This window comes from Triticum aestivum, chromosome 5B (assembly GCF_018294505.1).
Source record: "Triticum aestivum cultivar Chinese Spring chromosome 5B, IWGSC CS RefSeq v2.1, whole genome shotgun sequence".
Lineage (NCBI taxonomy): Eukaryota > Viridiplantae > Streptophyta > Magnoliopsida > Poales > Poaceae > Triticum > Triticum aestivum.
Window position 1 is genome coordinate 652,828,078 of NC_057807.1, and position 25,623 is coordinate 652,853,700.

The 25,623-nt window shown below is 40.9% G+C and overlaps 1 protein-coding gene across 1 annotated transcript; it reads left to right on the plus strand.

Annotated features, from left to right (window-relative positions):
• Positions 1–2,693: 2,693 nt before the first annotated feature.
• LOC123117413 (uncharacterized) lies at positions 2,694–4,536 on the plus strand. Its single transcript, XM_044538178.1, has 3 exons — positions 2,694–2,966; positions 4,160–4,219; positions 4,429–4,536. The coding sequence occupies exons 1-3, from the start codon at positions 2,739–2,741 to the stop codon at positions 4,471–4,473; spliced, it is 333 nt and encodes a 110-aa protein (XP_044394113.1). The 5' UTR covers positions 2,694–2,738; the 3' UTR covers positions 4,474–4,536.
• Positions 4,537–25,623: the final 21,087 nt, after the last annotated feature.

The following is a 25,623-nucleotide window of genomic DNA, read 5'->3' on the forward strand; positions in this document are numbered from 1 at the left end:
TATGAGTTATGTGTTTTGGTGACCGAAGGTTGTTCGGAGTCCCGGATGAGATCACAGACATGACAAGGAGTCTTGAAATGGTCGAGAGGTAAAGATTGATATATTGGAAGGTAGTATTCGGACATCGGAAGTGTTCTGGAATGTATCAGGTACACATCGGAGTACCGGAGGGGTTACCGGAACCCACTGGGGAAAGATATGGGCCATAGGAGGGAGGCACACCAGCCCACAAAGGGGTGGCGCACCCCCCACAGAGAAGGAGGCCGAATTAGACAAGGAGAGGGGGCGGCGCCCCCTTTTCCTCCCCCCCCCTCTCTCCTTTCTCCTTCCCCCCTCTGGTAAAAGGAAGGGGGCGAATCCTACTAGGACCCGAAGTAGGACTCCTCCTACTTGGTGCGCGCCTAGGGACGGCCTCCTCTCCCTCCCTCCTTTATATACGGGGGGAGCCCCTAGAACACACATCAATTTTTCCAAGTCGTGTGCGGCGCCCCCTTCACAGTTTACGCCTCCGGTCATATTCTCGCGGTGCTTAGGCGAAGCCCTGCGCGGATCACATCACCATCACCGTCACCACGCCGTTGTGTTGACAGAACTCATCTACTTCCTCGACCCTCTGCCGAATCAAGAGCTCGAGGGACGTCATCGGGCTAAACGTGTGCATAACTCGGAGGTGTCATACATTCGGTACTCGAACGGTCGGAACGAGAAGACGTTCGACTACATCAACCGCGTTAAGCAAACACTTCTGCTTTCAGTCTACGAGGGTACGTGGACACACTCTTCCCTTCTCGTTGCTATGCATCTCCTAGATAGATCTTGCATGAGCGTAGGATTTTTTTTGAAATTGCATGCTACGTTTCCCAACAGTCCTCCCCTAGCCCACGTGTCAGTGGGACAAACGCCCCTTTTCTCTTCCCCTTCCCTCCCTCCGCCGCCGCCATCGCTGCCGCTACCCCCCATTCCCCGGCCGTGTCGCCTTCCACCAAGGCCGTCTGAACCACGACCATGTCATGCCACAGTCGTCCCATGCCCGTGTTCCGGAAAGCTTTTTCCGGCGTTCGTGGTTCCTTCTTGCCGGTGGGAGAGAAGCTATGACCGCCGGCGTCACCCGTCGACCCCAACAACTTTCGGCAGTTTCATGCATTTCCATAGGGCGCCTATCACCACCATCGAACCCAAAACTTGCTTTGCTGCCTGCGAGGGGAGCACGACGTTCACTTTCCGGCCGCGTTTCCACCATGACTACAAGGCGTTCGACGTTTTGCTCACAAGGTACAATGGATAGCGGGGATGAGTATTTCTTTCACAATTTCATTTGCTCATCGGATGATTCGTCCTCAAATGATGAAGAGCTTGTGGTGACTGCATTGTTCGTCCATGACCACATTAGAGGAACACTACAACAAAATTGACATGTTGTGACGAAAATCCTCATGACGATGGTGGACAATGTCACCGATTACTGCATATCGGTGACGATAAACGTCACTTAATTGTCTCGGCCTCTGAGCCCACTTGACTACCAAATTTTGTGACATTTTGGTATTTTCATGACGGACTTGCCAATGTCACCAAACACTACTAATGTGTGATGAACAATTTTTTTTGTCGTGTAACGTCTAGCAGTGTGACCCTCCATATATAGCTAGTTCACGGGTTATTCAGAGGTAGGACCCATGCTTCAGTTTGGGTAGTGGTACTCGCCATAATTTTTTCAAATGCTATTAAGGGTTGTAATTATTTTGCTCTATCTAATATAAGTAGGTAGTGGCCATGGAAATACTTATATTTATTGTTTTTTGTAAACTGAAAACCTTGTTTTGTTCTCTCATTTTCCTGAGATGGTTATTTTGTTTTTTCTACTATCAATAGGTAGTGCATCGGCAAATAGTTTAATTGGACATTTGTGATCTGATGTTGTTTATCTCAAAATAAAATGGAAACTGAACGGGCAATGGAAAAAAGTTAACACAATTATCTTGTTATTATTTCTAGAATAAATAGGTAGTGGCTGTGTTGAAAACTTCAACTGGGCGTTCGTGAGCTAATGTTGTTTTGCTCTGTCTCAAAAGTTTAAATGGAAAGACAAGAGTAGATGTAAAATCTTTTTTATTCTTATCTATAAAGAGGTAGTTGTTGGGCAAAAAACTTGAATGGGGTGCTCGTGAGGTGATGTTGTTTTGTTCTATCTAAAAAATTAAATGATTTATCTATATGGCGAACCATCCATCTCCGCAACAGATACAAACGATTTCTTTGTCGTCTGATACCAATTGAAATGAAACCATCAGTTCCATCGTGCTCGGGATCAATACCGCAGGAACCCGTGTGGGCGAGAAAAACATATTTAAGGCCATTGTGTACAAGTTTCGACATACTTATTTACAATTATAAAAAAATTACATGGAAAATACCACATCATAATGTTTATATAAGGTTTATTTTTTCCAATAATCATTTGCTATTTATTTCAAATTAAATGAATTACATGATATCAACGTAGAAATTAAATCCCGAAAATAAATTAGTTCTCCGCAAAAAGAACGCTTTTCCCTTCACCCAAATACTCTTTTCGCTCCATTTCTCTAATTTCCCCCTCATCCACCCTGTGTCCCCACTCGTCAAAGACCCAGCCAGAATTCCTCCTTCTATTTCACCCGCGAAGAGCCACTGCCCATGCCGCATATCTCTTATGCCCCGATTCAACCGGCTCTCTTCTCCCCAAGATTACAGCCCCGATGGGAACGACTGGCGGCGGCAGATCGGGGGAGGTCGCCCTACAGGACGAGCTCGGATCCATGCAAACATCCCGCCCTGCGAGGATCCGGCCCTCTTCTCCCCCAATTGCAGCGACCAGGGATGCCAGCTTGAAGGAGGCCGCCCCGCCGCCGAGCTTGGATCCACCGCATCAACCCACCCAGCGAGCACCCTGCTGTCTTTTCCCCAGCGCCTGGCGACGTCTCTTGGTGATTTCCTCATCCTGCCACCCCTTGGTGTTCAATGGTTAGGGTTCATGCGTACTACTACTCATCCCACCCTTCTCTGCAATTAGTTATTTGCCACAGCCTGCAATGGTAAAAAGCCTGAACCTCCTGCTAGATAACTTTACTTATATCCTATTGATTGGTCTGTGTGCAAAACTACACTAGTGAGAACATGGTTTTGCATTTGTTATAGCCTGCTATTGTGAAAAGGGCTGAACCTGAATATATGCTACTGCAGTATAGTTACTGTTACTGAAAAGTTCAGTTAGGTATGAGATGTGTGGCCTTAGCTGGGAGATTTCTTTTGCCACCATGTGCTTGTATGGCTACTCTTGCATTCAGAAGAAAATTATATGTTAACCATCTGATGGTTGTACCCTGCTGTAATTATAAAACTAGATGCTCTCGATCGATGTATTGTGTCATAATCAGACGAACATAAACGGATGAACTAAAGTATGCAACATATAAAAGGAGAACTAATTACAAGCAGGAAGCAGTGCATCCTTGTATCCCTATATCTACATGTTCGAATAAACTAGCTTCCTGATGCAGCCACTTTATCTATGCTAAAATGCGAAACTGAATTATATTTTTGTGGTTCTGATGCCCCATAAATAGTCCTTAACTAGTGCTGTCAAAACTGAATAAAGACTGACATGACACTTGATTTTAACTCGTTAAGGAGATGTTTAGCTCTGTATCAGTGTACTTTTCTCTCTAGTACTAGTTAAAAGAGAACTAAACCTAATCTTTGCCATGCCTCTCCTAATTTAGCTACCCATGATGTTAAGCGTCTGAAGCCCACAAGCATTTTCAGTATGCCCAGAACTTTGATAAAAGCATATACATTGTAAGCTTCAGTATTCTACTATATTCTTACATACTAAGCTGGGTAAAATCAAACTGCTCCTACTTTGCAAACATACAACACCATCCATCGAGCCTTAATTCTAAAAGAGTAGTAAACTTTCTGGTTTCTAAACTATGCCAGTAGCTATGGTAATAATTTTTTTGTTTTTTGTTCTGAACATTTTGGTCTTGTTTTTCTTGGCTTGCTGGTTGTTGATTGCTTTGCTTGTTAGATCCCAATGCATGAGATCATCATTTATATACAATATTAGTGCATCCTGTGCTTGCATCCTAACTTATCTACTTTGTTATATTCATGTAAGCTCCAGGAAGGGGCTTTGAGAGATGAAGAGGAAGCCACCCTTTCTATGTCCAAAGCAATGGTAATATATCATCTGGACTTACATCTTAAATAATGTGTACATCAGTGTGGATTCACTGGCTTTAATTATTCTTGCTTGTATCATGTGTATGTCACTTTGCACTATAAGTATCACAAATAGTTGACTAAAGATTGATTCATGTTGTTCCTCCACTCTTTTAGACAATGCAATGATTCACTGTATTCTTTTGATTGACTTGTTTGACCCAGGTACATAAAGGTTGTACCATGGCAAAAACGAAAACGCAAAACTGAGAAGTTGTAGAGCATCACCAAAAGACTGGATCTAGGTCTTATGTTTCCACTTTGAACAAAATTGTAAGAATTCCAAATACCTTAATTCTAGTCCTATGTCTATCGCATCTTGTCATTATATATGGAGTAGTAATGTTAGATTTTCAAATATCTTGTAGAAAAAGGCAAGTACAATAATCAGAACCCAAGTCCCATTGAGTTTTTCAAAGAGACCCATACGAACAGGAAGACTGACAGCATGAGCGAGCCGGCACATCTAGCCTATGTGAGATTTCTTCCTTTATTGTTTCTGACTTGAAATAGATTCTCATATTGACTCAGTGTATCCATCATATGAACTTTGCCTTACTTGAGCATCAATGTTTTCCTTTATACAATAGAATGCGGCTGAAAATAAAAGGGAAACACAATCAGAAGGTGAGCAACCAGTGTGACTCAATGATTGTGGTTGAAGTTCTAAAGGAAGAAAACACCCATAGAACCTTCCTTTCCAGCATGAGTTATGCATCAAGATCCGAGAGAGATCTGGGAGCTTTACTTCATCAACACAGATCTAAGTTCTAGAATAAAAAATTGAACAAAAGGATGGCGAGGCGAGAGATGCAAGGGACAGGTACTTATCTTGTTTCTCGTTGTGGTCTGGTTCTTTCTTTTTTCTTGCTTTTCTGCACGTGCACAGGGCCCTCATGATAGTGAGAAAATGAAAACACAAATATTTGTGAATAAGTCATTTGTTTTTAGTTCTTGTAACAAACTAAGGAGTGCTTTGTTGTTTATGTATGGTTTGATCCAAATCCAATAATCCAAAGTAACATAAAAAATAATAAATGCTTGTAATGAGAAATACATGGTTTGTTGCATGGTTTTTGTTGCTCCAACACAAAGGCATGAGAATAAGGTTGTAATTTATGGTTTCTAATCCTGAAATCCAGAATGATTTGTTGATTTGTTTATGTGCTTGATTTTTAGCAAAACAATATAGGCTGGTTTAGTTTCATCTAAAAAACTGTTGTCCAAGCATAGTTGCTTCTTGCCTGGGTTGCTGACTTGATATCTTATTGGTGATGCTTGATGTTTCTCAAAATGATAAATGAAATTTATCTCTTGGTTGTGCATGTTTTAACCATTATAAGTTATTTTTGGATTTACTGTTTCATTTGCCAATTCGAATGTTCGCCCTCACATTTAATAATGTACCTCTCTATTTTACATTCATATTTTGATAGATTGTAAGCTTCTTAGTGGTACTCTTGTACCTTGTTGTCTTGTCTATTTTCATCTCATTAGGATGCAACATTGTTGTGTTTTGTCGATTTATAGGCACCGATAGGAGTTAGTGGCGAGACTTGAAGCACAAGCAAGAGCATTTGAAGAGATGCGGAGGAAGCAACACGAAGAATTCGAATATGTGAAGAAGATCCAGCAAGAGAAGAATGAAGCCTGGAAAAAGAATTAACAAGAGACGAATAACCTGATTGGTTTTTTCTTAAGTGCTCAAGCAACTTAGCAGTCCCAATCCAAACCTAATGGTGCATGAAGGCCATCCTTTTGCGATGGAAAGATAGTTGTTGAATCATATATTGCAATCATCAGGATAACACATGTGGTCTTTACTTATCTAAATATTGCTTTTTAACTTGTCTATTGTTGTCTCAAACTCATGAGCTAGTGTTATTTTTTACTATCATTTATGTTGAGAGGACGGTTGAGCTGAGATGATGAAGTATATAATATTGTAAATTTATGATGTCATTTGGATCTTAACTTATTCATATAATGTGATTTGAATTAAATACTTATTGTGATGTACATTGGGGATACATTGGACTTGATAATTTGTTGTGATTTAAATTCAAAATAAATTAAATATATGTGGCATCATATTCATTAATAATGAAAGTAATGATGCTAGCAATGGGATAGTCTACTCGGGCATTAGACGTGTCATGAATTCAGTGACGTTGCTACATCACTGAATATGGTACAATATGGCATATTTTCTCGTAGCGTGTGACATTAGTTGGCTGTCACGGAAATAACAACTTGATGATGTTATAGAGAACGTCACTGAAGGTCCCATCTTTAGTGACGTTATTTTGCACGCGCCGTAACTAGGAGTAATCTGTGACGGGGATTCCGTGACGATCCTCATGACGCCCATAAAACGTCACTTAGGGGTAATTTGTGACGTTATTAGCTATTCGATGACATTTTTTATCTCGTCACAGTAGGCCCGATCTCTTGTAGTGGAAGCAGCCTCGGTTCAAGGAGTCAATCCCCGGCCATGCTCCGACCTTGAACCGCGATAGGGAGAAAGGCCACCCCCTTCTCTATGTCGATTACTTTGAGAATGCCGCACTCTTCAAACCACACCAATTTCATCGCCAATCCAGAATGAGGAGACATGTGTTCAATTGTATTCGGGAGGGAGTGGTAGGATATGGCCCGTACTTTGAGTGCAAAGAAGATACCCTTGACAATCTTGGCTTCTCTTCTTACCAGAAATGCACTGCGACTATCCACATGCTTGCATATGGAATTCCTGGTGATCTCGTGGATGAGTATGTGCGTATGAGAGAGTCCACATGTCTCCTCTCAATGTATAGTTTCTGCAAGGATGTGGTGGCAGTGTTCGGCCCTGAGTACCTGAGAGCCAACTGCCGCTGATACAGAGAGGTTGTTGGCGACCAATGCCGATAGGGGCTTTCCCGGCATGCTTGGTAGTATAGATTGTATGCACTGGAAGTGGAAGAACTATCCATTTGCTTGGCAGGGGTAGTACAAGGGGCATGTGAAAGGTGCCACTGTCATACTTGAAGTGGTGGCTTCACAAGATTTGTGAATATGGCATTCTTTCTTCGGCATGGCTGGTTCTCACAATGACATCAACGTGCTTCAGCGTTCTCCAGTGTTTACAAGGCTTGCAGAAGGCCACTCCCCAGAGGTCAACTTTGAGATCAATGTCCACCATTATAACAAGGGATATTACCTAGCTGGTTGTATCTATCCTTAGTGGTCAACTCTTGTGAAGACCATACCCAATCCGTAAGGAGAGAAAAGTCAGAGGTTTGTCCAAATGCAGGAGAGTGTTAGGAAGGATGTGGAGCGTCCTTTTGGTGTGCTTCAATCACGATGGGGTATCGTTCGAAACCCTACATTGACATGGAGCACTCAGAAGTTTTGGGAGGTGATGACTGTTTGTGTGATCATGCATAACATGATCATGGAGGATTTGATTTCTTGGGTGAAAATGTTGAGCCTGAGCAGCTATCTCGTGCAACCTTTCAACAGTTCGTTCAATTTCATCGTGAAATACGTGATTGACAGACTCATGTGCAGCTCCAAGACGACTTGGTTGAGCACATGGTGGACTCATATTGGCAACCAGTAGATCTATCGATTTAATTTTTTTTCATGCAAACAAATTTCAATTGAGTTGTAAAGACTATTTGATACTGTCTTTATTTTGATTGGGTTGTAAAACTATTTATGATGTGAAACTATTTGCTACGTTTAATTTGAATTATTTGCTATGTTTGATTTTAAGTACAAATGGCCTCTGGATGCGGCCGACGCATCCACAAATCCGGCGGACGCGGCCATGTCCCCCAAACGAATGAAAAACGGACAAAACAAACAGACGTCCGTTTGAAGCCGTGCGTTGGAGTTGCTCTAATGAACGCTTGGACCCGGTTAGAGATGCCGTAATAAAGGGCGAGTATTTTTTTTAGAGAAAAAGAAGATCCTCGCGACCGCAAGTCGGTCGTCTCTGTCATCTGCCAGACAAGCGCAATCACAGGACCCCACGTGTGTCTGAAGCTGATACGCGCTTTGGCAGAGCCTGCAGTGCAGTCTACCAGTCCTCATTCCAGTATCCTATTCTGTGCAACAAAAACAACAAGTGGGAGCGATTAAGTCAGGGACAGATTGCAGTATCTGTGGATGCAGCTAATCACCATCAAGCCTACGCACGAGACGACGGAGTAAAACGACGTGATTTCCACCGGATAATTTCTGCCCGTCCACTACTGTATCTGTTCTGTGTGGGTCCCACGTACGTACCGGGTATTTTTCGTTTCTTGCAGCCGGGCCCATGACGCCGAGCGTGTCACGCCGTCCGCGACTTGCGGTTCAAAACAACCAGTTGCTATATGAATATGAATTTTGAGTTTGCTACTCCACTGACTTACTAGTCTGCATTACTAGCTAACATTTTTAAACCTAAAGTCTAGCTTATCTTAGTACAAAAATATATATGTTAGTTCTGCGCGGCATGTGCGCGTCCTATACGTGTGAAGTTATTGGTGGTTTGCATGCAATCAAAAAATTCTTTACTCCTCCGTCCAGAAATATAAGATGTTCTAACTTTTTTGAATTCGACATATATACATATTTTAATGTGTTTGTTCACTCATTTCAATTTGTATGTAGTTTTTATTAAAATATTCCAAACATATTATATTTATGCGTAGATGGAGTACTATTTAACTACTAGAAGATTTTTGGAAACACAATACATACAAAGACGCTCACACACACACACACACACACACACACACACACACACACACACTCACCCCTATGCATAAAACACCATATCCTTATGAGCATCTTCGAGAGACTGAGCCGACACATCGACAAACACTATTTTTGACGCATTGTTATACATATGAAAATCCTTGTTATAATACACACTGCATTTTCCGCTAAATCAATTGACCAATTTGGCTCTTCTAAATTAATTAGACGAGACAAAGCTTTTGTCTCGGCACTAAAGAAAATATTCGAAGTTGGTTGAAAATCCAACCTTGTTATTTTCCAAATGCTGATATAATCAAGCAGCAGAAAGAGCATCTTACATATAATACAAAAGGCATGTGAGGTCCCCCAAATAACCAGACCGCTTGAGAGGGCGCGAGACTTGACTTTATTCTCAAGAGTCGTTTTGAGGCATTTAATTGGTTGAAGCCTTGACTTCGAACAAGTATAAATAATGTGCATCTTTTCTACCCTATCTACGAATGAGTAGTAGTAATCCTATATTGACAAGATGCCATAGGGGTGCTAGAGACCTTTTTCATCACGATGGACGCCATGGTAGTCATGTGTGGAATTAAAAAAAATCTTTGAAGGCCTTGCTTTCATGTTAAAAAAAATGATGTCCTTCACTGATTGGACCATATATCCATGATTAGAAATATTATTCTAGCCGCCACAACCTGAAATTGGGGTGTTTATAGAGCAAAGAGACGGTGCGGGGGGGGGGGGGGGGGGGGGCGAGGTGCGCACAACCGACCTAGGCGCACCCTGGTGGGTTGTGCTGCCCTCGGAGCTCCCCTCGGGTACTTTCTTGGCCCAACAGGTGTCTTCTGGTCCAGAAAAAATCCACAAAAAGTTTCACTGCGTTTGGACTCCGTTTGATATTGATTCCCTGCGATGTCAAAAACAAGCAGAAAACATCAACTGGCACTTGGCATATGTCAATAGGTTAGTCCCACAAAATATATAAAGTTACTATAAAATGATTGTAAAACATCTAAGAATGATAATATAACAGCATGGAACAATAAAAATATATAGATACGTTGGAGACGTATCATGTAGCAACTACACCCAGACGCAGCAGGGTTACACCCAGACCAGCACGTAGCAGACCTACACCTAGACCGGCATTGGCACACAGCAGCAGGATTGGGCCATCAGACAGGCGGAGGAGAGGAGGTGGAGGCGGATGAGGACGGCGAGGACGGTCATTCAGATGATTTTGTCGTCAATCCAAAGAAGAAGGGTAGAGAAGAAAGATTCAACATGCAGGAGGATGAGCAGTTGTGTGATGCGTGTTTGGTCACTAGCCTCGGTGCGATCCATGGCACGGAACAAAAGGGGCTCAACTTTTTGGCCAACATTCACACATGGTCTCGTCATGCGCTTGCCATCGCTAGGGTTCTACGGAAGTTTTAGATGTGGAATCAGGAACCCCTCTACCTAGAGTTGCAGTTCAGTGATCTCATCGTAAGTTTTGTTTAGGGAAATCTCGTCGTAGCTTCCTCGAGGAAACTGTTCGGGAACGCGGTAATTTCAACCTATGATCACGCAAGATCTATCTAGGTATGCATAGCAACGAGAGGGGAGAGTGTGTCCACGTACCCTCGTAGACCAAAAGCGGAACCATTTCAATAACGCGGTTGATGTAGTCAAACGTCTTCGTGATCCAACCGATCCAAGTACCAAACGTCCGGCACCTCCGTGTTCAGCACACGTTCAGCTCGATGACGTCCCACAAACTCTTGATCCAATTGAGGTCGAGGGAGAGTTCCATTAGCACGACGGCGTGGTGACGGTGATGATGAAGTTACCGACGTAGAGCTTCGTCTAAGCACTACGACGATATGACCGAGGTGTGTAACTATGGAGGGGGGCACTGCACACGGCTAAGAAATTGTCTGTTGTGCTATTGGGGTGCCCCTGGCCACGTATATAAAGGAGGGAGGGAGAGAGGAGGCCGACCAGGTTGGGCGCGCCAGGGGGAGAGTCCTACTTGGACTCCTAGTCCAAGTAGGATTCGCCCCCCCCCCCTTTTCCTTTCTTCCACCAGAGGGAAAGGGAAGGGAAGGAGAGGGAGAAGGAAAGAGGGGGGCCGGCCACCTCCCCTAGTCCAATTCCGTTTCGGCAAGGGAGGCGCCGCTCCCTTGTGGCCTCTCTCCTCTCCTTCAATAAGGCCCAATAGGCCCATTACTTCTCCCGGGGGGTTCCGAAAACCTCTCGGTACTCCGGAAAAATGCCTGAACCACTCGGAACCATTCCGATGTCCAAATGCAACCTTCCAATATATGAAACTTTATGTCTCAACCATTTTAAGACTCCTCGTCACGTCTGTGATCTTAGCCGGGACTCCGAACAAACTTCGGTCATCAAATCACATAACTCATAATACAAATCATCATCGAACGTTGAGCGTGCGGACCCTACGGGTTCGAGAACTATGTAGACATGACCTAGACACGTCTCTAGTCAATAACCAATAGCGGAACCTGGATGCTCATATTGGCTACTACGTATTCTACGAAGATCTTTATCAGTCAAACCGAATAACAACATACGTTGTTCCCTTTGTCATCGGTATGTTACTTGCCCAAGATTCGATCGTCGGTATCATCATACCTTGTTCAATCTCGTTACCAGCAAGTCTCTTTACTCGTTTCGTAATACTTCATCCCGCAACTAAATCATTAGTCACAATGCTTGCAAGGATTATAGTGATGAGCATTGCAGAGAGGGCCCAGAGATACCTCTCTGAAACACGGAGTGACAAATCCTCATCTGGATCTATGCCAACCCAACAAACACCTTCGGAGACACCTGTAGAGCACCTTTATAATCACCCAATTACGTTGTGACGTTTGGTAGCACACAAAGTGTTCCTTCGGTATTTGGGAGTTGCATAATCTCATTGTCTGAGGAACATGTATAAGTCATGAAGAGAGTAGTAGCAATGAAACTGTAATGATCATAATGCTAAGCTAACAGATGGGTCATGTTCATCACATCATTCTCCTAATGATGTGGTCCCATTCATCAAATGACAACACATGTCTATGGTTAGGAAACATAACCATCTTCTATTAACGAGCTAGTCAAGTAGAGGTATACTAGGGACACTATGTTTTGTCTATGTATTCACACATGTACTAAGTTTCCGATTAATACAATTCTAGCATGAATAATAAACATTTATCATGAAATAAGGAAATAAATAGAACTTTATTATTGCCTCTAGTGCATATTTCCTTCAGTCTCCCACTTGCACTAGAGTCAATAATCTAGTTCACATCGCCATGTGGTTTAACACCAATAGTTCACATATGTATGTGACTAACAGCCATAGTTCACATCACCATGTGACCAACACCCAAAGGGTTTACTAGAGTCAATAATATAGTTCACATTGCTTTGTGATTAACACCCAAAGAGTACTAAGGTGTGATCATGTTTTGCTCATGAGAGAAGTTTAGTCAATGGGTCTGCTAAATTCAGAGTCGTATGTATTTTCCAAATTTTCTATGTCTACAATGCTCTGCATGGAGCTACTCTAGCCAATTGCTCCCACTTTCAATATGTATCCAGATTGAGACTTTAGAGTCATCTGGATTGGTGTAAAAGCTTGCATCGACGTAACTCTTTACGACAAACTCTTTATTACCCCCATAACCGAGAAACATTTCCTTAGTCCTCTTAGATAACTAATGATAACTTTGACCGCTATACAGTGATCCATTCCTGGATCACTATCGTACCCCCTTGCCAAATTCATAGCAAGGCACACAGCTGGTCTGGTACATAGCATGGCGTACTTTATAGAACCTATGACTGAGGCATAGGGAATGACTTTCATTCTCTTTCTTTTTTTTGCCGTCGTCGGGCTTTGAGTCTTACTCAACTTTACACCTTGTAATACAGGCAAGAACTCCTTCTTTGACTGATCCATTTTGAACTCTTTCAAAAACTTGTCAAGGTATATACTCATTGAAAAACTTATCAAGCGTCTTAATCTATCTTTATAAATCTTGATGACCAATATGTAAGCAGCTTCACTGAGGTCCTTCATTGGAAAACTTTTATTCAAATATCCCTTTATGCTATCCAGAAATTCTATATCATTTCCAATCAACAATATGTCATCCACATATAATATTAGAAATGCTACAGAGCTCCAACTCACTTTATTGTAAATACAGGCTTCTCCAAAAGTCTGTATAAAACCATAGGCTTTGATCACACTATCAAAGCATTTATTCCAACTCCGAGAGGCTTGCACCAGTCCATAACTGGATCGCTAGAGCTTGCACACTCTGTTAGCACCCTTTGGATCGACAAAACCTTCTGGTTGCATCTTATACAACTCTTCTTTAAGAAATATCCATTTAAGGAATGCAGTTTTGATATCCATTTGCCTGATTTCATAAAATATGACGATTGCTAACACGATTCGGACGGACTTTAAGCATCGCTACAGTTGAGAAAATCTCATTGTAGTCAACACCTTGAATTTGTCGAAAACCTTTTGCAACAAGTCGAGCTTTGTAGATAGTAACACTACTATCAGCATCCAACTTCCTCTTGAAGATCCATTTATTTTCTATGGCTTACCGATCATCGGGCAAGTCCACCAAAGTCCACACTTTGTTCTCATACATGGATCCCATCTTAGATTTCATGGCCTCAAGCCATTTCACGGAATCTGGGCTCATCATCGCTTCCTCATAGTTCGTACGTTCATCATGGTCTAGTAACATGACTTCTAGAATAGGATTGCCGTATCACTCTCGTGCGGACCGTACTCTGGAAGACCTACGAGGTTCTGTAGTAAATTGATCTGAAGTTTCATGATCATCATCATTAGCTGTCTCACTAATTGGTGTAGGAATCACTGGAACTGATTTCTATGATGAACTACTTTCCAATTCGGGAGAAGATACAATTACCTCATCAAGCTCTACTTTTCTACCACTCACTTCTTTCGAGAGAAACTCCTTCTCTAGAAAGGATCCATTCTTAGCAACGAATATATTGCCTTCGGATCTGTGATAGAAAGTGTACCCAACAGTTTTCTTTGGGTATCCTATGAAGACGCATTTCTCCGATTTGGGTTCGAGCTTATCAGGTTGAGGCTTTTTCACATAAGCATCGCAGCCCCAAACTTTAAGAAACGACAAGTTTGGTTTCTTGCCAAACAAGAGTTCATAAGGCGTCGTCTCAACAGATTTCGATGTTGCCCTATTTAACGTGAATGCAGCTGTCTCTAATGCATAACCCCAAAAACGATAGTGGTAAATCGGTAAGAGACATCATAGATCGCACCATATCTAATAAAGTGCGGTTACGACGTTCGGAAACACCATTACACTTTGGTGTTCCGGGTGGCGTGAGTTGTGAAACTATCCGCATTGTTTCAAATGAAGAACAAACTCATAACTCAAATATTCGCCTCCGCGATCAGATCGTAGAAACTTTATTTTCTTTTTACGATGATTTTTCACTTCAGTCTGAAATTCTTTGAACTTTTCAAATGTTTCAGACTTATGTTTCATCAAGTAGATATATGATGACCCACAAGTGTAGGGGATCTATCATAGTCCTTTTGATAAGTAAGAGTGTCGACCCCAACGAGGAGCAGAAGGAAATGATAAGCGGTTTTCAGTAAGGTTTTCTCTGCAAGCACTGAAATTGTAAGTAATAGATAGTTTTGTGATAAGATAAATTGTAACGAGTAACAAGCAATAAAAGTAAATAAGGTGCAGCAAGGTGGCCCAATCCTTTTTGTAGCAAAGGACAAGCCTGGACAATTTCTTATAATGAGAAAAGCGCTCCTGAGGACACATGGGAATTATCGTCAAGCTAGTTTCATCACGCTCATATGATTTGCGTTCGGTACTTTGATAATTTGATATGTGGGTGGACTGGTGCTTGGGTACTGCCCTTACTTGGACAAGCATCCCACTTATGATTAACCCCTATTGCAAGCATCCGCAACTACAAAAGAAGTATTAAGGTAAACCTAACCACAACATTAAACATATGGATCCAAATCAGCCCCTTACGAAGCAACGCATAAACTAGGGTTTAAGCTTCTGTCACTCTAGCAACCCATCATCTACTTATTACTTCCCAATGCCTTCCTCTAGGCCCAAATAATGGTGAAGTGTCATGTAGTCGACGTTCACATAACACCACTAGAGGAAAGACAACATACATCTCATCAAAATATCGAACGAATACCAAATTCACATGACTACTAATAGCAAGACTTCACCCATGTCCTCAGGAACAAACGTAACTACTCACAAAGCATATTCATGTTCATAATCAGAGGTGTAATAATATGCATTAAGGATCTGAACATATGATCTTCCACCAAGTAAACCAATAAGCATCAACTACAAGGAGTAATCAACACTACTAGCAACCCACAGGTACCAATTTGTGGTTTTGGATACAAGATTGGATACAAGAGATGAACTAGGCTTTAAGAGGAGATGGTGCTGGTGAAGATGTTGATGGAGATTGACCCTCTCCCGATGGGAGGATCGTTGGTGATGATTTCCCCCTCCCAGAGGGAAGTGTCCCCGGCAGAACAGCCCTGCCGGAGCTCTAGATTGGTTCCGCCTCGTGGCGGCGGAGTTTCGTCCCGTAAGCTTGCCCACGATTTTTTCCAGGGTAAAAGCCTTCATATAGCAGAAGATGGACACCGGAGGGCCACCAGGGGGCCCGGGAGACAGGGGGCGCGCCCAGTAAGGGTGGTCGCGCCCCCACCCTCCTGGCCAGGGTGTGGGGGCCCTGAGGTGTTTCTTCTGCTCAATAATTCTTATTAATTCCAAAAATAAGTTTCGTGGAGTTTTAGGTCTTTTGGAGCAGTGCGGAATAGGTTTCCAATGTTTGCTCCTTTTCCAGCCAGAATTCCAGCTCTCGACATTCCCCCTCTTATGGTAAACGTTATAAAATAAGAGAGAATAGCCATAAGTATTGATATATAATGTGTAATAACAGCCCATAATGCAATAAATATTGATTATAAAAGCATGATGCAAAATGGACGTATCAACTCCCCCAAGCTTAGACCTCGCTTGTCCTCAAGCGGAAGCCGAAAATCGAAAAATATGTCCACATGTTTAGAGATAGAGGTGTCGATAAAAATAAAATACGGACATGAAGGCATCATGATTATTCTTATAACAGCAACATAAATAGATTTAATCATATGACTTATTATGCTCAAGTAACAATCAATTCACAATGTCAAGTATGGTTCAGAAACTTCATTGAAAGCTAACAAACTATAATCTCAGTCATTGAAGCAATTGCAATTTATCGTAACATCACAAAGAGTCAAGAATAGATCTTTTCAGCAAGTCCACATACTCAACTATCATATAGTCTTATACAATTGCTAACACTCATGCAATACTTGTGGTTATGGAGTTTCAGTCGGACACTGAGAAAGATAGGGGCTTATTGTGTTGCCTCCCAACGTATTCATCTTTAGGTGATGTCAACAATAATAGTCCATGCTAACGAACATCCAATTGGATATATATATCATGATCTTTCAAACACGAGGAGCTTGCCAAAGGATAAAATGAAAAAGGGAAAGGTGAAGATCACCTTGACTCAAGCATAAAGTAAAAACATAAAGTAAAAGATAGGCCCTTCGCAGAGGGAAGCAAAGGTTGTCATGCGCTTTTAGGGTTGGATACACAAAATCTTAGTACGAAAGAACGTCACCTTATATTGCCACTTGTGTATGGACCTTTATTATGCAGTCCATCGCTTTTATTGCTTCCATAACAAGATCATGTAAAGCTTATTTTCTCCACACTAATAAGTCATGCATATTTAGAGAGCAATTTTTATTGCTTGCACCGATGACAACTTACTTGAAGGATCTTACTAAATCCATAGGTAGATATGGTGGACTCTTATGGCAAAACTGGGTTTAAGGATATTTGGAAGCACAAGTAGTATCTCTACTTGGTGCTAGGAATTTGGCTAGCATGAGGGGGAAAGGCAAGCTCAACATGTTCGGAAGGTCAATAACAATATACTTTAACTGAGATGTGAGGAAACATAAACCATTACGTTGTCTTCCTTGTCCAACGTCGACTCTTTTAGCATGTCATACTTAATGAGTGCTCACAATCATAAAAGATGTCCAAGATAGTATATTTATATGTGAAACCTCTCTTTCCTTATTACTTCCTATTAATTGCAATGATGACCAAAACTACGTTTATCAACTCTCAACAACTTTTAAGCCTCATACTTTCTATGTGTGAAGTCATTACTATCCATAAAATCAATATGAACTCTTTTTTTCCTTTTATTCTTTCTATTTTTCTCAAGATCATAGCAAGATAGCAAAGCCCTTGATTCAACACTAATATTTATTATAGATAACTCACGGACTTGATTACATAAAGAGATCACAAAGCAAAACTCAAAACTACTTGATATGAAAACTTCAATCTACTAGATCAAGATACTACTAAAAGGATTGAACTAAATAAAACGGTAGATGGGAGTGTGATGGTGATACGATACCGGGGCACCTCCCCCAAGCTTGGCAGTTGCCAAGGGGAGTGCACATACCCATCTGATTATGTCCTCGGAGGTGATGGAGATGGTGATGTTGATGATGTAGGCTTGTCGTCCATCTTCCTCAATTTACGCTTGAGTATAGTATTTTGTTCCTTCAAGTCCTCGATCTCCTGCTCAAGACTTAATAGTCTTTTGCATAGTTCCTGCTTATTTTCCTACAAGAGACGAAAATGGATAAACTCGATCTTTGGCTTCTTTGCTCTATCAGGTAGGCTTGACTTTTTAAAACTCCACATGCATGCCCCCCGGTTGAGGTAATGGAACTTCGTCTTCGTCTGAACTTGTTTCCTCTTTTCCCTTAGGCTCATAGTCTTCTTCTTCCTCCGTGGTCCATCCACTATGGTCCAAGTCCCCGTAGACCTTAGGGTTTGCAAGGTAATCAACCACATAGCTTTCTCCCTCCGAATCTTGAGATGACATGTTGCTCTAAATCTGTAATAGAAAACAGCTCGAAACAAAAACAGAGGATATTTGCGTGATACGGTGGTCAAAACCTTCGGGAGTTTATATAATGAGTTTTTACCGACCAAAATATGTAACTGCAAGAAAACGGAGTCCGAGAGGAACACGAGGTGTCCACGAGACAGGGGGGCGCGCCCAGCAAGGGTGGGCGCGCCCTCCACTCTCGTGGAGGCCTCGTGTCCTTCCCGGACTACTTCTTTCTTCCTAAAATTTATAAATATTCCAAAACTGATAAGAATTGCCTTTAGAATTGTTTTGGAGTCGGTTTACTTACCATACCAGATACCTATTCCTTTTCGGAGTCTGGAACGTTCTGGAAAGTGTCCCTTATGTATTCCTCCGGGGTTACGGTTTCAATAATATTAGTTTCAACATTGATAGGATTACCCGATTTATAATGTTTAATTCTCTGACCCTTTACCACCCTTGGACTTGTGCCTTCGAAGTTGTTGATTTTTATGGCACCTGAACGGTAGACCTCCTCGATAACGTAAGGACCTTCCCATTTAGAGAGAAGTTTTCTTGCAAAAAACCTTAAAGGAGAGTTGAATAATAACACATAATCACCTACGTTAAACTCACGCTTTTGTATCCTTTTGTCATGCCAGCGTTTGACTTTTTCTTTGAATAGCTTGGCATTCTCATAGGCTTCGGTTCTCCATTCATCAAGTGAGCTAATATCAAACAATCTCTTCTCACCGGCAAGTTTGAAGTCATAATTGAGCTCTTTGATAGCCCAATATGCTTTATGTTCAAGTTCTAGAGGTAAATGACAAGCTTTTCCATAAACCATCTTATACGAAGACATACCCATAGGATTTTTGTATGCAGTTCTATAGGCCCATAATGCATCATCAAGTTTTTTGGACCAATTCTTTCTAGATCTATTAACAGTCTTTTGCAAAATTAATTTGAGCTCTCTATTGCTCAACTCTACTTGACCACTAGACTGTGGGTGATAAGGAGATGCGATTCTATGATTAACATCATACTTAGCAAGCATCTTACGGAAAGCACCAGGAATAAAATGTGAACCACCATCAGTCATAAGATATCTAGGGACTCCAAACCTCGGAAAAATAACTTCTTTAGGCATTTTAATAGAAGTGTTATGATCAGCACTACTAGTTGGAATAGCTTCTACCCACTTAGTAAAGTAATCAACAACAACTAAAATATGTGTATAACCATTAGAGGCAGGAAAAGGTCCCATATAATCAAAGCCCCAAACATCAAACGGTTCAATAACAAGAGAATAATTCATAGGCATTTCTTGACGTCTACTAATATTACCAATTCTTTGACATTCATCACAAGATAAGACAAACTTACGAGCATCTTTGAAGAGAGTAGGCCAATAAAAACCGGATTGTAATACCTTATGTGCAGTTCTGTCTCCAGTGTGGTGTCCTCCATATGATTCGGAGTGACACTTGCATAGGATATGTCCCTGTTCATGCTTAGGTACACAACGTCTAATAACACCATCTACTCCTTTATAAAGGTGTGGGTCATCCCAGAAATAATGTCTTAAATCATAAAAGATTTTTTTTTCTTTTGCTGGTATGTGAAACTAGGTGGTATAAATTTAGCAACAATGTAATTAGCATAATCAGCATACCAAGGAGTAGTACAAGAAGCATTAATGACCGCTAATTGTTCATCAGGAAAGCTATCATCAATAGGCAGTGGGTCATCAAGAACATTCTCTAACCTAGATAAGTTGTCTGCAACGGGGTTCACAACTCCCTTTCTATCAATAATAGTCAAATCAAATTCTTGGAGCAAGAGAACCCATCTAATGAGTCTAGGTTTAGCATCTCTCTTTTCCATAAGATATTTAATAGCAGCATGATCAGTGTGAATAGTAACTTTGGAATCAACAATATAAGGTCTAAACTTATCACATGCAAACACAACTGCTAAGAATTCTTTTTCAGTAGTAGCATAATTTCTCTGGGCAGTATCAAGAGTCTTACTAGCATATTCTTATCAACTCTTTGCCGTAGAACAACACCTACAGCATAATCACTAGCATCACACATAATTTCAAAAGGTAAATTCCAATCAGGTGGCTGAACAATAGGTGCAGTGATCAAAGCTTTCTTAAGTATTTCAAATGCTTCTACACAATCATCATCAAAGACAAAAGGAATATCTTTTTGCAATAAATTAGTCAGAGGCCTAGAGATTTTAGAAAAGTCCTTAATGAACCTCCTATAAAAACCGGCATAACCAAGGAAACTTCTTATACCTTTTATGTCCTTGGGACATGGCATCTTTTCAATAGCATCAACTTTAGCTTTATCAACTTCAATACCTCTCTCAGAGATCTTGTGCCCAAAGACAATGCCTTCATTAACCATAAAGTGGCACTTTTCCCAATTCAAGACGAGACTAGTGTCTTCGCATCTCTGTAAAACTCGATCAAGGTTGCTCAAGCAATCATCAAAGGAGGATCCATAAACGGAGAAATCATCCATGAATACCACACAAATCTTTTCACAAAAGTCAGAGAATATAGCCATCATGCATCTTTGAAAGGTAGCAGGTGCATTACATAAACCAAAAGGTATACGTCTATAAGCAAAAGTACCGAAAGGGCAAGTATAAGTAGTTTTTGATTGATCTTCCGCTGACACAGGTATTTGAGAGAAACCAGAATAACCATCTAGAAAGCAGAAATGTGTATGTTTGGATAGTCTTTCTAGCATTTGATCAATAAAAGGTAAAGGGTAATGATCTTTCTTAGTAGATTTATTTAATTTACGGAAATCAATTACCATCCTATAACCTGTAATAATTCTTTGCGGAATCAATTCATCTTTATCATTAGGAACAACAGTAATGCCTCCCTTTCTAGGGACACAATGGATAGGGCTTACCCATTCACTGTCAGCAACGGGATATATTATACCTGCCTCGAGGAGCTTTAATATCTCATTTCTTACCACTTCTTTCATCTTAGGATTTAATCTTCGTTGAGGATCTCTGACTGGTTTGGCATCTTTTTCCAAACTAATTTTGTGTTGGCATAGAGTAGGACTAATGCCTTTAAGATCATCCAGAGTATATCCAATAGCAGCACGGTGCTTCTTCAGAGTTTTCAATAATCTTTCCTCTTCCTGCTCTGAAAGGTTAGCACTAATAATAACAGGATATATCTTATTTTCATCAAGATAAGCATACTTAAGATTATCAGGTAATGGTTTGAGTTCAAACACGGGATCACCCTTAGGTGGAGGGGGATCTCCTAGAATTTCAACGGGAAGGTTATGTTTCAGAATAGGTACCTTTTTAAGGAATACTTCATCTATTTCCCTTCTTTCTTTCATAAACATATCATTTTCATGGTCTAGCAAATATTTTTCTAACGGATCAGTAGGAGGTACGACAATAGAAGGAAGACCAATTATTTCATCTTTACTAGATAATTCTCTCTCATGGGGTTGTCTATGAAATTTAGCAAAATTAAACTCATGAGTCATATCATCTAAGCCAATCGTAACAACATCCTTTTCACAATCAATCTTAGCTTTAACAGTGTTCAAGAAGGGTCTACCAAATATAATGGGACAAAAGTCATCTTGTGGAGAACCAAGAACAAGAAAATCAGCAGGGTATTTGACCTTCCAACACAAGACTTCAACATCTCTAACAATCCCAAAAGGTTTAATAGTATCTCTATTGGCAAGCTTAATTGTAACATCAATATCTTCCAACTCAACGGGTGTAATATCGTGCATAATCTCTTTATATAAGTCATAGGGTATTGCACTAGCACTAGCACCCATATCACATATGCCATGATAACAATGATCTCCTATTTTAACAGAAATAACAGGCATGCCTACAACGGGTCTATGTATCTTAGCATCTAGTTTTGCAATATTAGCAGCTTCATCACAGAGATAAATAACATGCCCATCTAAATTATCATCCAATAGATCTTTGACCATAGCAATACTAGGTTCAACTTTGATTTGTTCAGGAGGTGTATAAGTCCTAGTATTACTCTTACGAACAACAGTTGAAGTTTTAGCATGATCGTTTATCCTAACAGGAAAAGGTGGTTTCTCAACATAAGTAGTAGGAACAATAGGATCATTATAAGTAATAGTCTTTTCTTCAACTGTAATAGGTGCAACTACTTTTACTTCAATGGGAGGATTATATTTAAACCACTTCTCCTTAGGGAGATCAACATGAGTAGCAAAAGATTCACAGAAAGAAGCTACTATCTCAGAGTCAAGTCCATATTTAGCGTTAAATCCATGAAAAGCATCGGTATCCATAAAAGATTTAACACAATCAAACTTAGGTGTCATACCTGACTCCTTACCATCGTCGGAACCCCAATCTTCAGAGTTGCGTTTAATTCTTTCCAATAAGTCCCATTTGAATTCAATAGTCTTCAACATATAAGAACCAGCACAGGAAGTATCGAGCATGGTGCGATCATTGAGAGAAAGCCGAGCATAAAATTTTGAATAATCATTTCTCTTGAGACCTCATTATTGGGGCATGAATATAACATTGACTTAAGCCTCCCCCAACCTTGAGCGATGCTTTCTCCTTAGGATAGAAATTATATATGTAATTACGATCACGATGAACAAGATGCATAGGGTTGAACTTCTGGTGAAATTCCAACTTCAATCATTTATAATTCCAGGATCCCGTATCATCACATAGCCTATACCATGTCAATGCATCTCCCTTCAAATATAAAGGGAAGACCTTCCTTTTGACAACATCATCGGGAATACCTGCAAGCTTAAATAATCCACAAAGATAAGGTGTAAATCGGGATGCAATGTTCCATCTCCTGCAAATGGATTAGCTAGCAGTTTCTCTATCATACCCGAAGGAATTTCAAAGTGAACATTTTCAGTAGGTTCAGTAGGTTGAATAGCAACTCTTTCCTCTACTGGTCGGGGCAAGGATGCCCCAAACAAGCCCCTCAAAGGATTAGTTTCCATAGTGACAAGTAACAGAAAATTTCAGCACACTATATAAATGTTTCCTTACCAAGTTCCACTCACCAAAAGCGCTACACTCCCCGGAAATGGAGCCAGAAAAGAGTCTTGATGACCCACAAGTGTAGGGGATATATCGTAGTCCTTTCGATAAGTAAGAGTGTCGAACCCAATGAGGAGTAGAAGGAAATGATAAGCGGTTTTCAGTAAGGTTTTCTCTGCAAGTACTGAAATTGTAGGTAATAGATAGTTTTGTGATAATATAAATTGTAACGAGTAGCAAGCACTAAAGGTAAATAAGATGCAGCAAGGTGGCCCAATCCTTTTTGTAGCAAAGGAAAAGCCTGGACAATTTCTTATAATGATAAAAGCGCTCCCAAGGACACATGGGAATTATCGTCAAGCTAGTTTCATCACGCTCATATGATTCGCATTCGGTACTTTGATAATTTGATATGTGGGTGGACCGGTGCTTGGGTACTGCCCTTACTTGGACAAGCATCCCACTTATGATTAACCCCTATTGCAAGTATCCGCAACTACAAAAGAAGTATTAAGGTAAACCTAACCACAGCATTAAACATATGGATCCAAATCAACCCCTTACGAAGCAACACATAAACTAGGTTTTAAGCTTCGGTCACTCTAGCAACCCATCATCTACTTATTACTTCCCAATGCCTTCCTCTAGGCCCAAATAATGGTGAAGTGTCATGTAGTCGACATTCACATAACACCACTAGAGGAAAGACAACATACATCTCGTCAAAATATCAAACGAATACCAAATTCACATGACTACTAATAGCAAGACTTCACCCATGTCCTCAGGAACAAACGTAACTACTCACAAAGCATATTCATGTTCATAATCATAGGTGTAATAATATGCATTAAGGATCTGAACATATGATCTTCCACCAAGTAAACCAATAAGCATCAACTACAAGGAGTAATCAACACTACTAGCAACCCACAGGTACCAATTTGTGGTTTTGGATACAAGATTGGATACAAGAGATGAACTAGGGTTTGAGAGGAGATTGTGCTGGTGAATATGTTGATGGAGATTGACCCTCTCCCGATGGGAGGATCGTTGGTGATGATGATGGTGATGATTTCCCCCTCCCGGAGGGAAGTGTCCCCGGCAGAACAGCTCTGCCGGAGCTCTAGATTGGTTCTGCCAAGGTTCCGCCTCGTGGCGGCGGAGTTTCGTCCCGTAAGCTTGCCCACGATTTTTTCCAGGGTAAAAGCCTTTATATAGCAGAAGATGGACACCGAAGGGCCACCAGGGGGCCCAGGAGACAGGGGCGTGCCCAGTAAGGGTGGGCGCGCCCCCACCCTCCTGGCCAGGGTATGGGCCCCCTGAGGTGTTTCTTCCGCTCAATAATTCTTATGTTTCGTGGAGTTTCAGGTCTTTTGGAGCAGTGCGGAATAGGTTTCCAATGTTTGCTCCTTTTCCAGCCAGAATTCCAGCTGCTGGCATTCCCCCTCTTCATGGTAAACCTTATAAAATAAGAGAGAATAGCCATAAGTATTGATATATTATGTGTAATAATAGCCCATAAGGCAATAAATATTGATATAAAAGCATGATGCAAAATGGACGTATCAATATACCCATATCTTCTCAAATCATCTGTGAAGGTTAGAAGATAACGATACCCGACGCGAGCCTCAACACTCATCGGACCTCATACATCAGTGTGTATTATTTCCAATAAGTCAGTTGCTCGCTCCATTGTTCCAGAGAACGGAGTCTTAGTCATCTTGCCCATGAGGCATGGTTCGCAAGCATCAAGTGATTCATAATTAAGTGATTCCAAAAGTCCATCAGCATGGAGTTTCTTCATGCGCTTTACACCAATATGACCTAAACGGTAGTGCCACAAATAAGTTGCACTATCATTATCAACTTTGCATCTTTTGGCATCAATATTATAAATAAACCATCAACATTGGGTGTATGACCATAGAAGGTTTTATTCATGTAAACAGAATAATAATTATTCTCTGTCTTAAATGAATAGTTGTATTGCAATAAACATGATTTAATCATATTCATGCTCAATGCAAACACCAAATAACTTTTATTTAGGTTCAACACTAATCCCGAAAGTATAGGGAGTGTGCGATGATGATCATATCAATCTTGGAACCACTTCCAACATACATCGTCACTTCATTCTTAACTAGTCTCTATTTATTCTGTAACTCCTATTTTGAGTTACTAATCTTAGTAACCAAACAAGTATTGAATACCCAGGGGCTACTATGAACACTAGCAAGGTGCACATCAATAACCTGTATATCAAATATACCTTTGTTCACTTTGCCATCCCTCTTTTCCACCAAATATTTGGGGTAGTTCCGCTTCCAGTGACCATTTCCTTTGAAGTAGAAGCACTCAGTTTCAGGCTTAGGTCTAGCTTTGGGCTTCTTCACGGGAGTGACAACTTGCTTGCCATTCTATTGGAAGTTCCCTTTCTTTCCCTTTGCCCTTTTCTTGAAACTAGTGGTCTTGTCAATCAACACTTGATACTTTTTCTTGATTTCT

What these genes read in the sequence shown, in the direction of transcription:
- LOC123117413 (XM_044538178.1), top strand. Translation starts at nt 2,739, where the DNA reads ATGGGAACGACTGGCGGCGGCAGATCGGGGGAGGTCGCCCTACAGGAC. An exon ending in GCGCCTGGCGACGTCTCTTG is followed by an intron (nt 2,967 to 4,159) that starts GTGATTTCCTCA and finishes TATTCATGTAAG; the next exon opens with CTCCAGGAAGGGGCTTTGAG. An exon ending in TTTCTATGTCCAAAGCAATG is followed by an intron (nt 4,220 to 4,428) that starts GTAATATATCAT and finishes TGTTTGACCCAG; the next exon opens with GTACATAAAGGTTGTACCAT.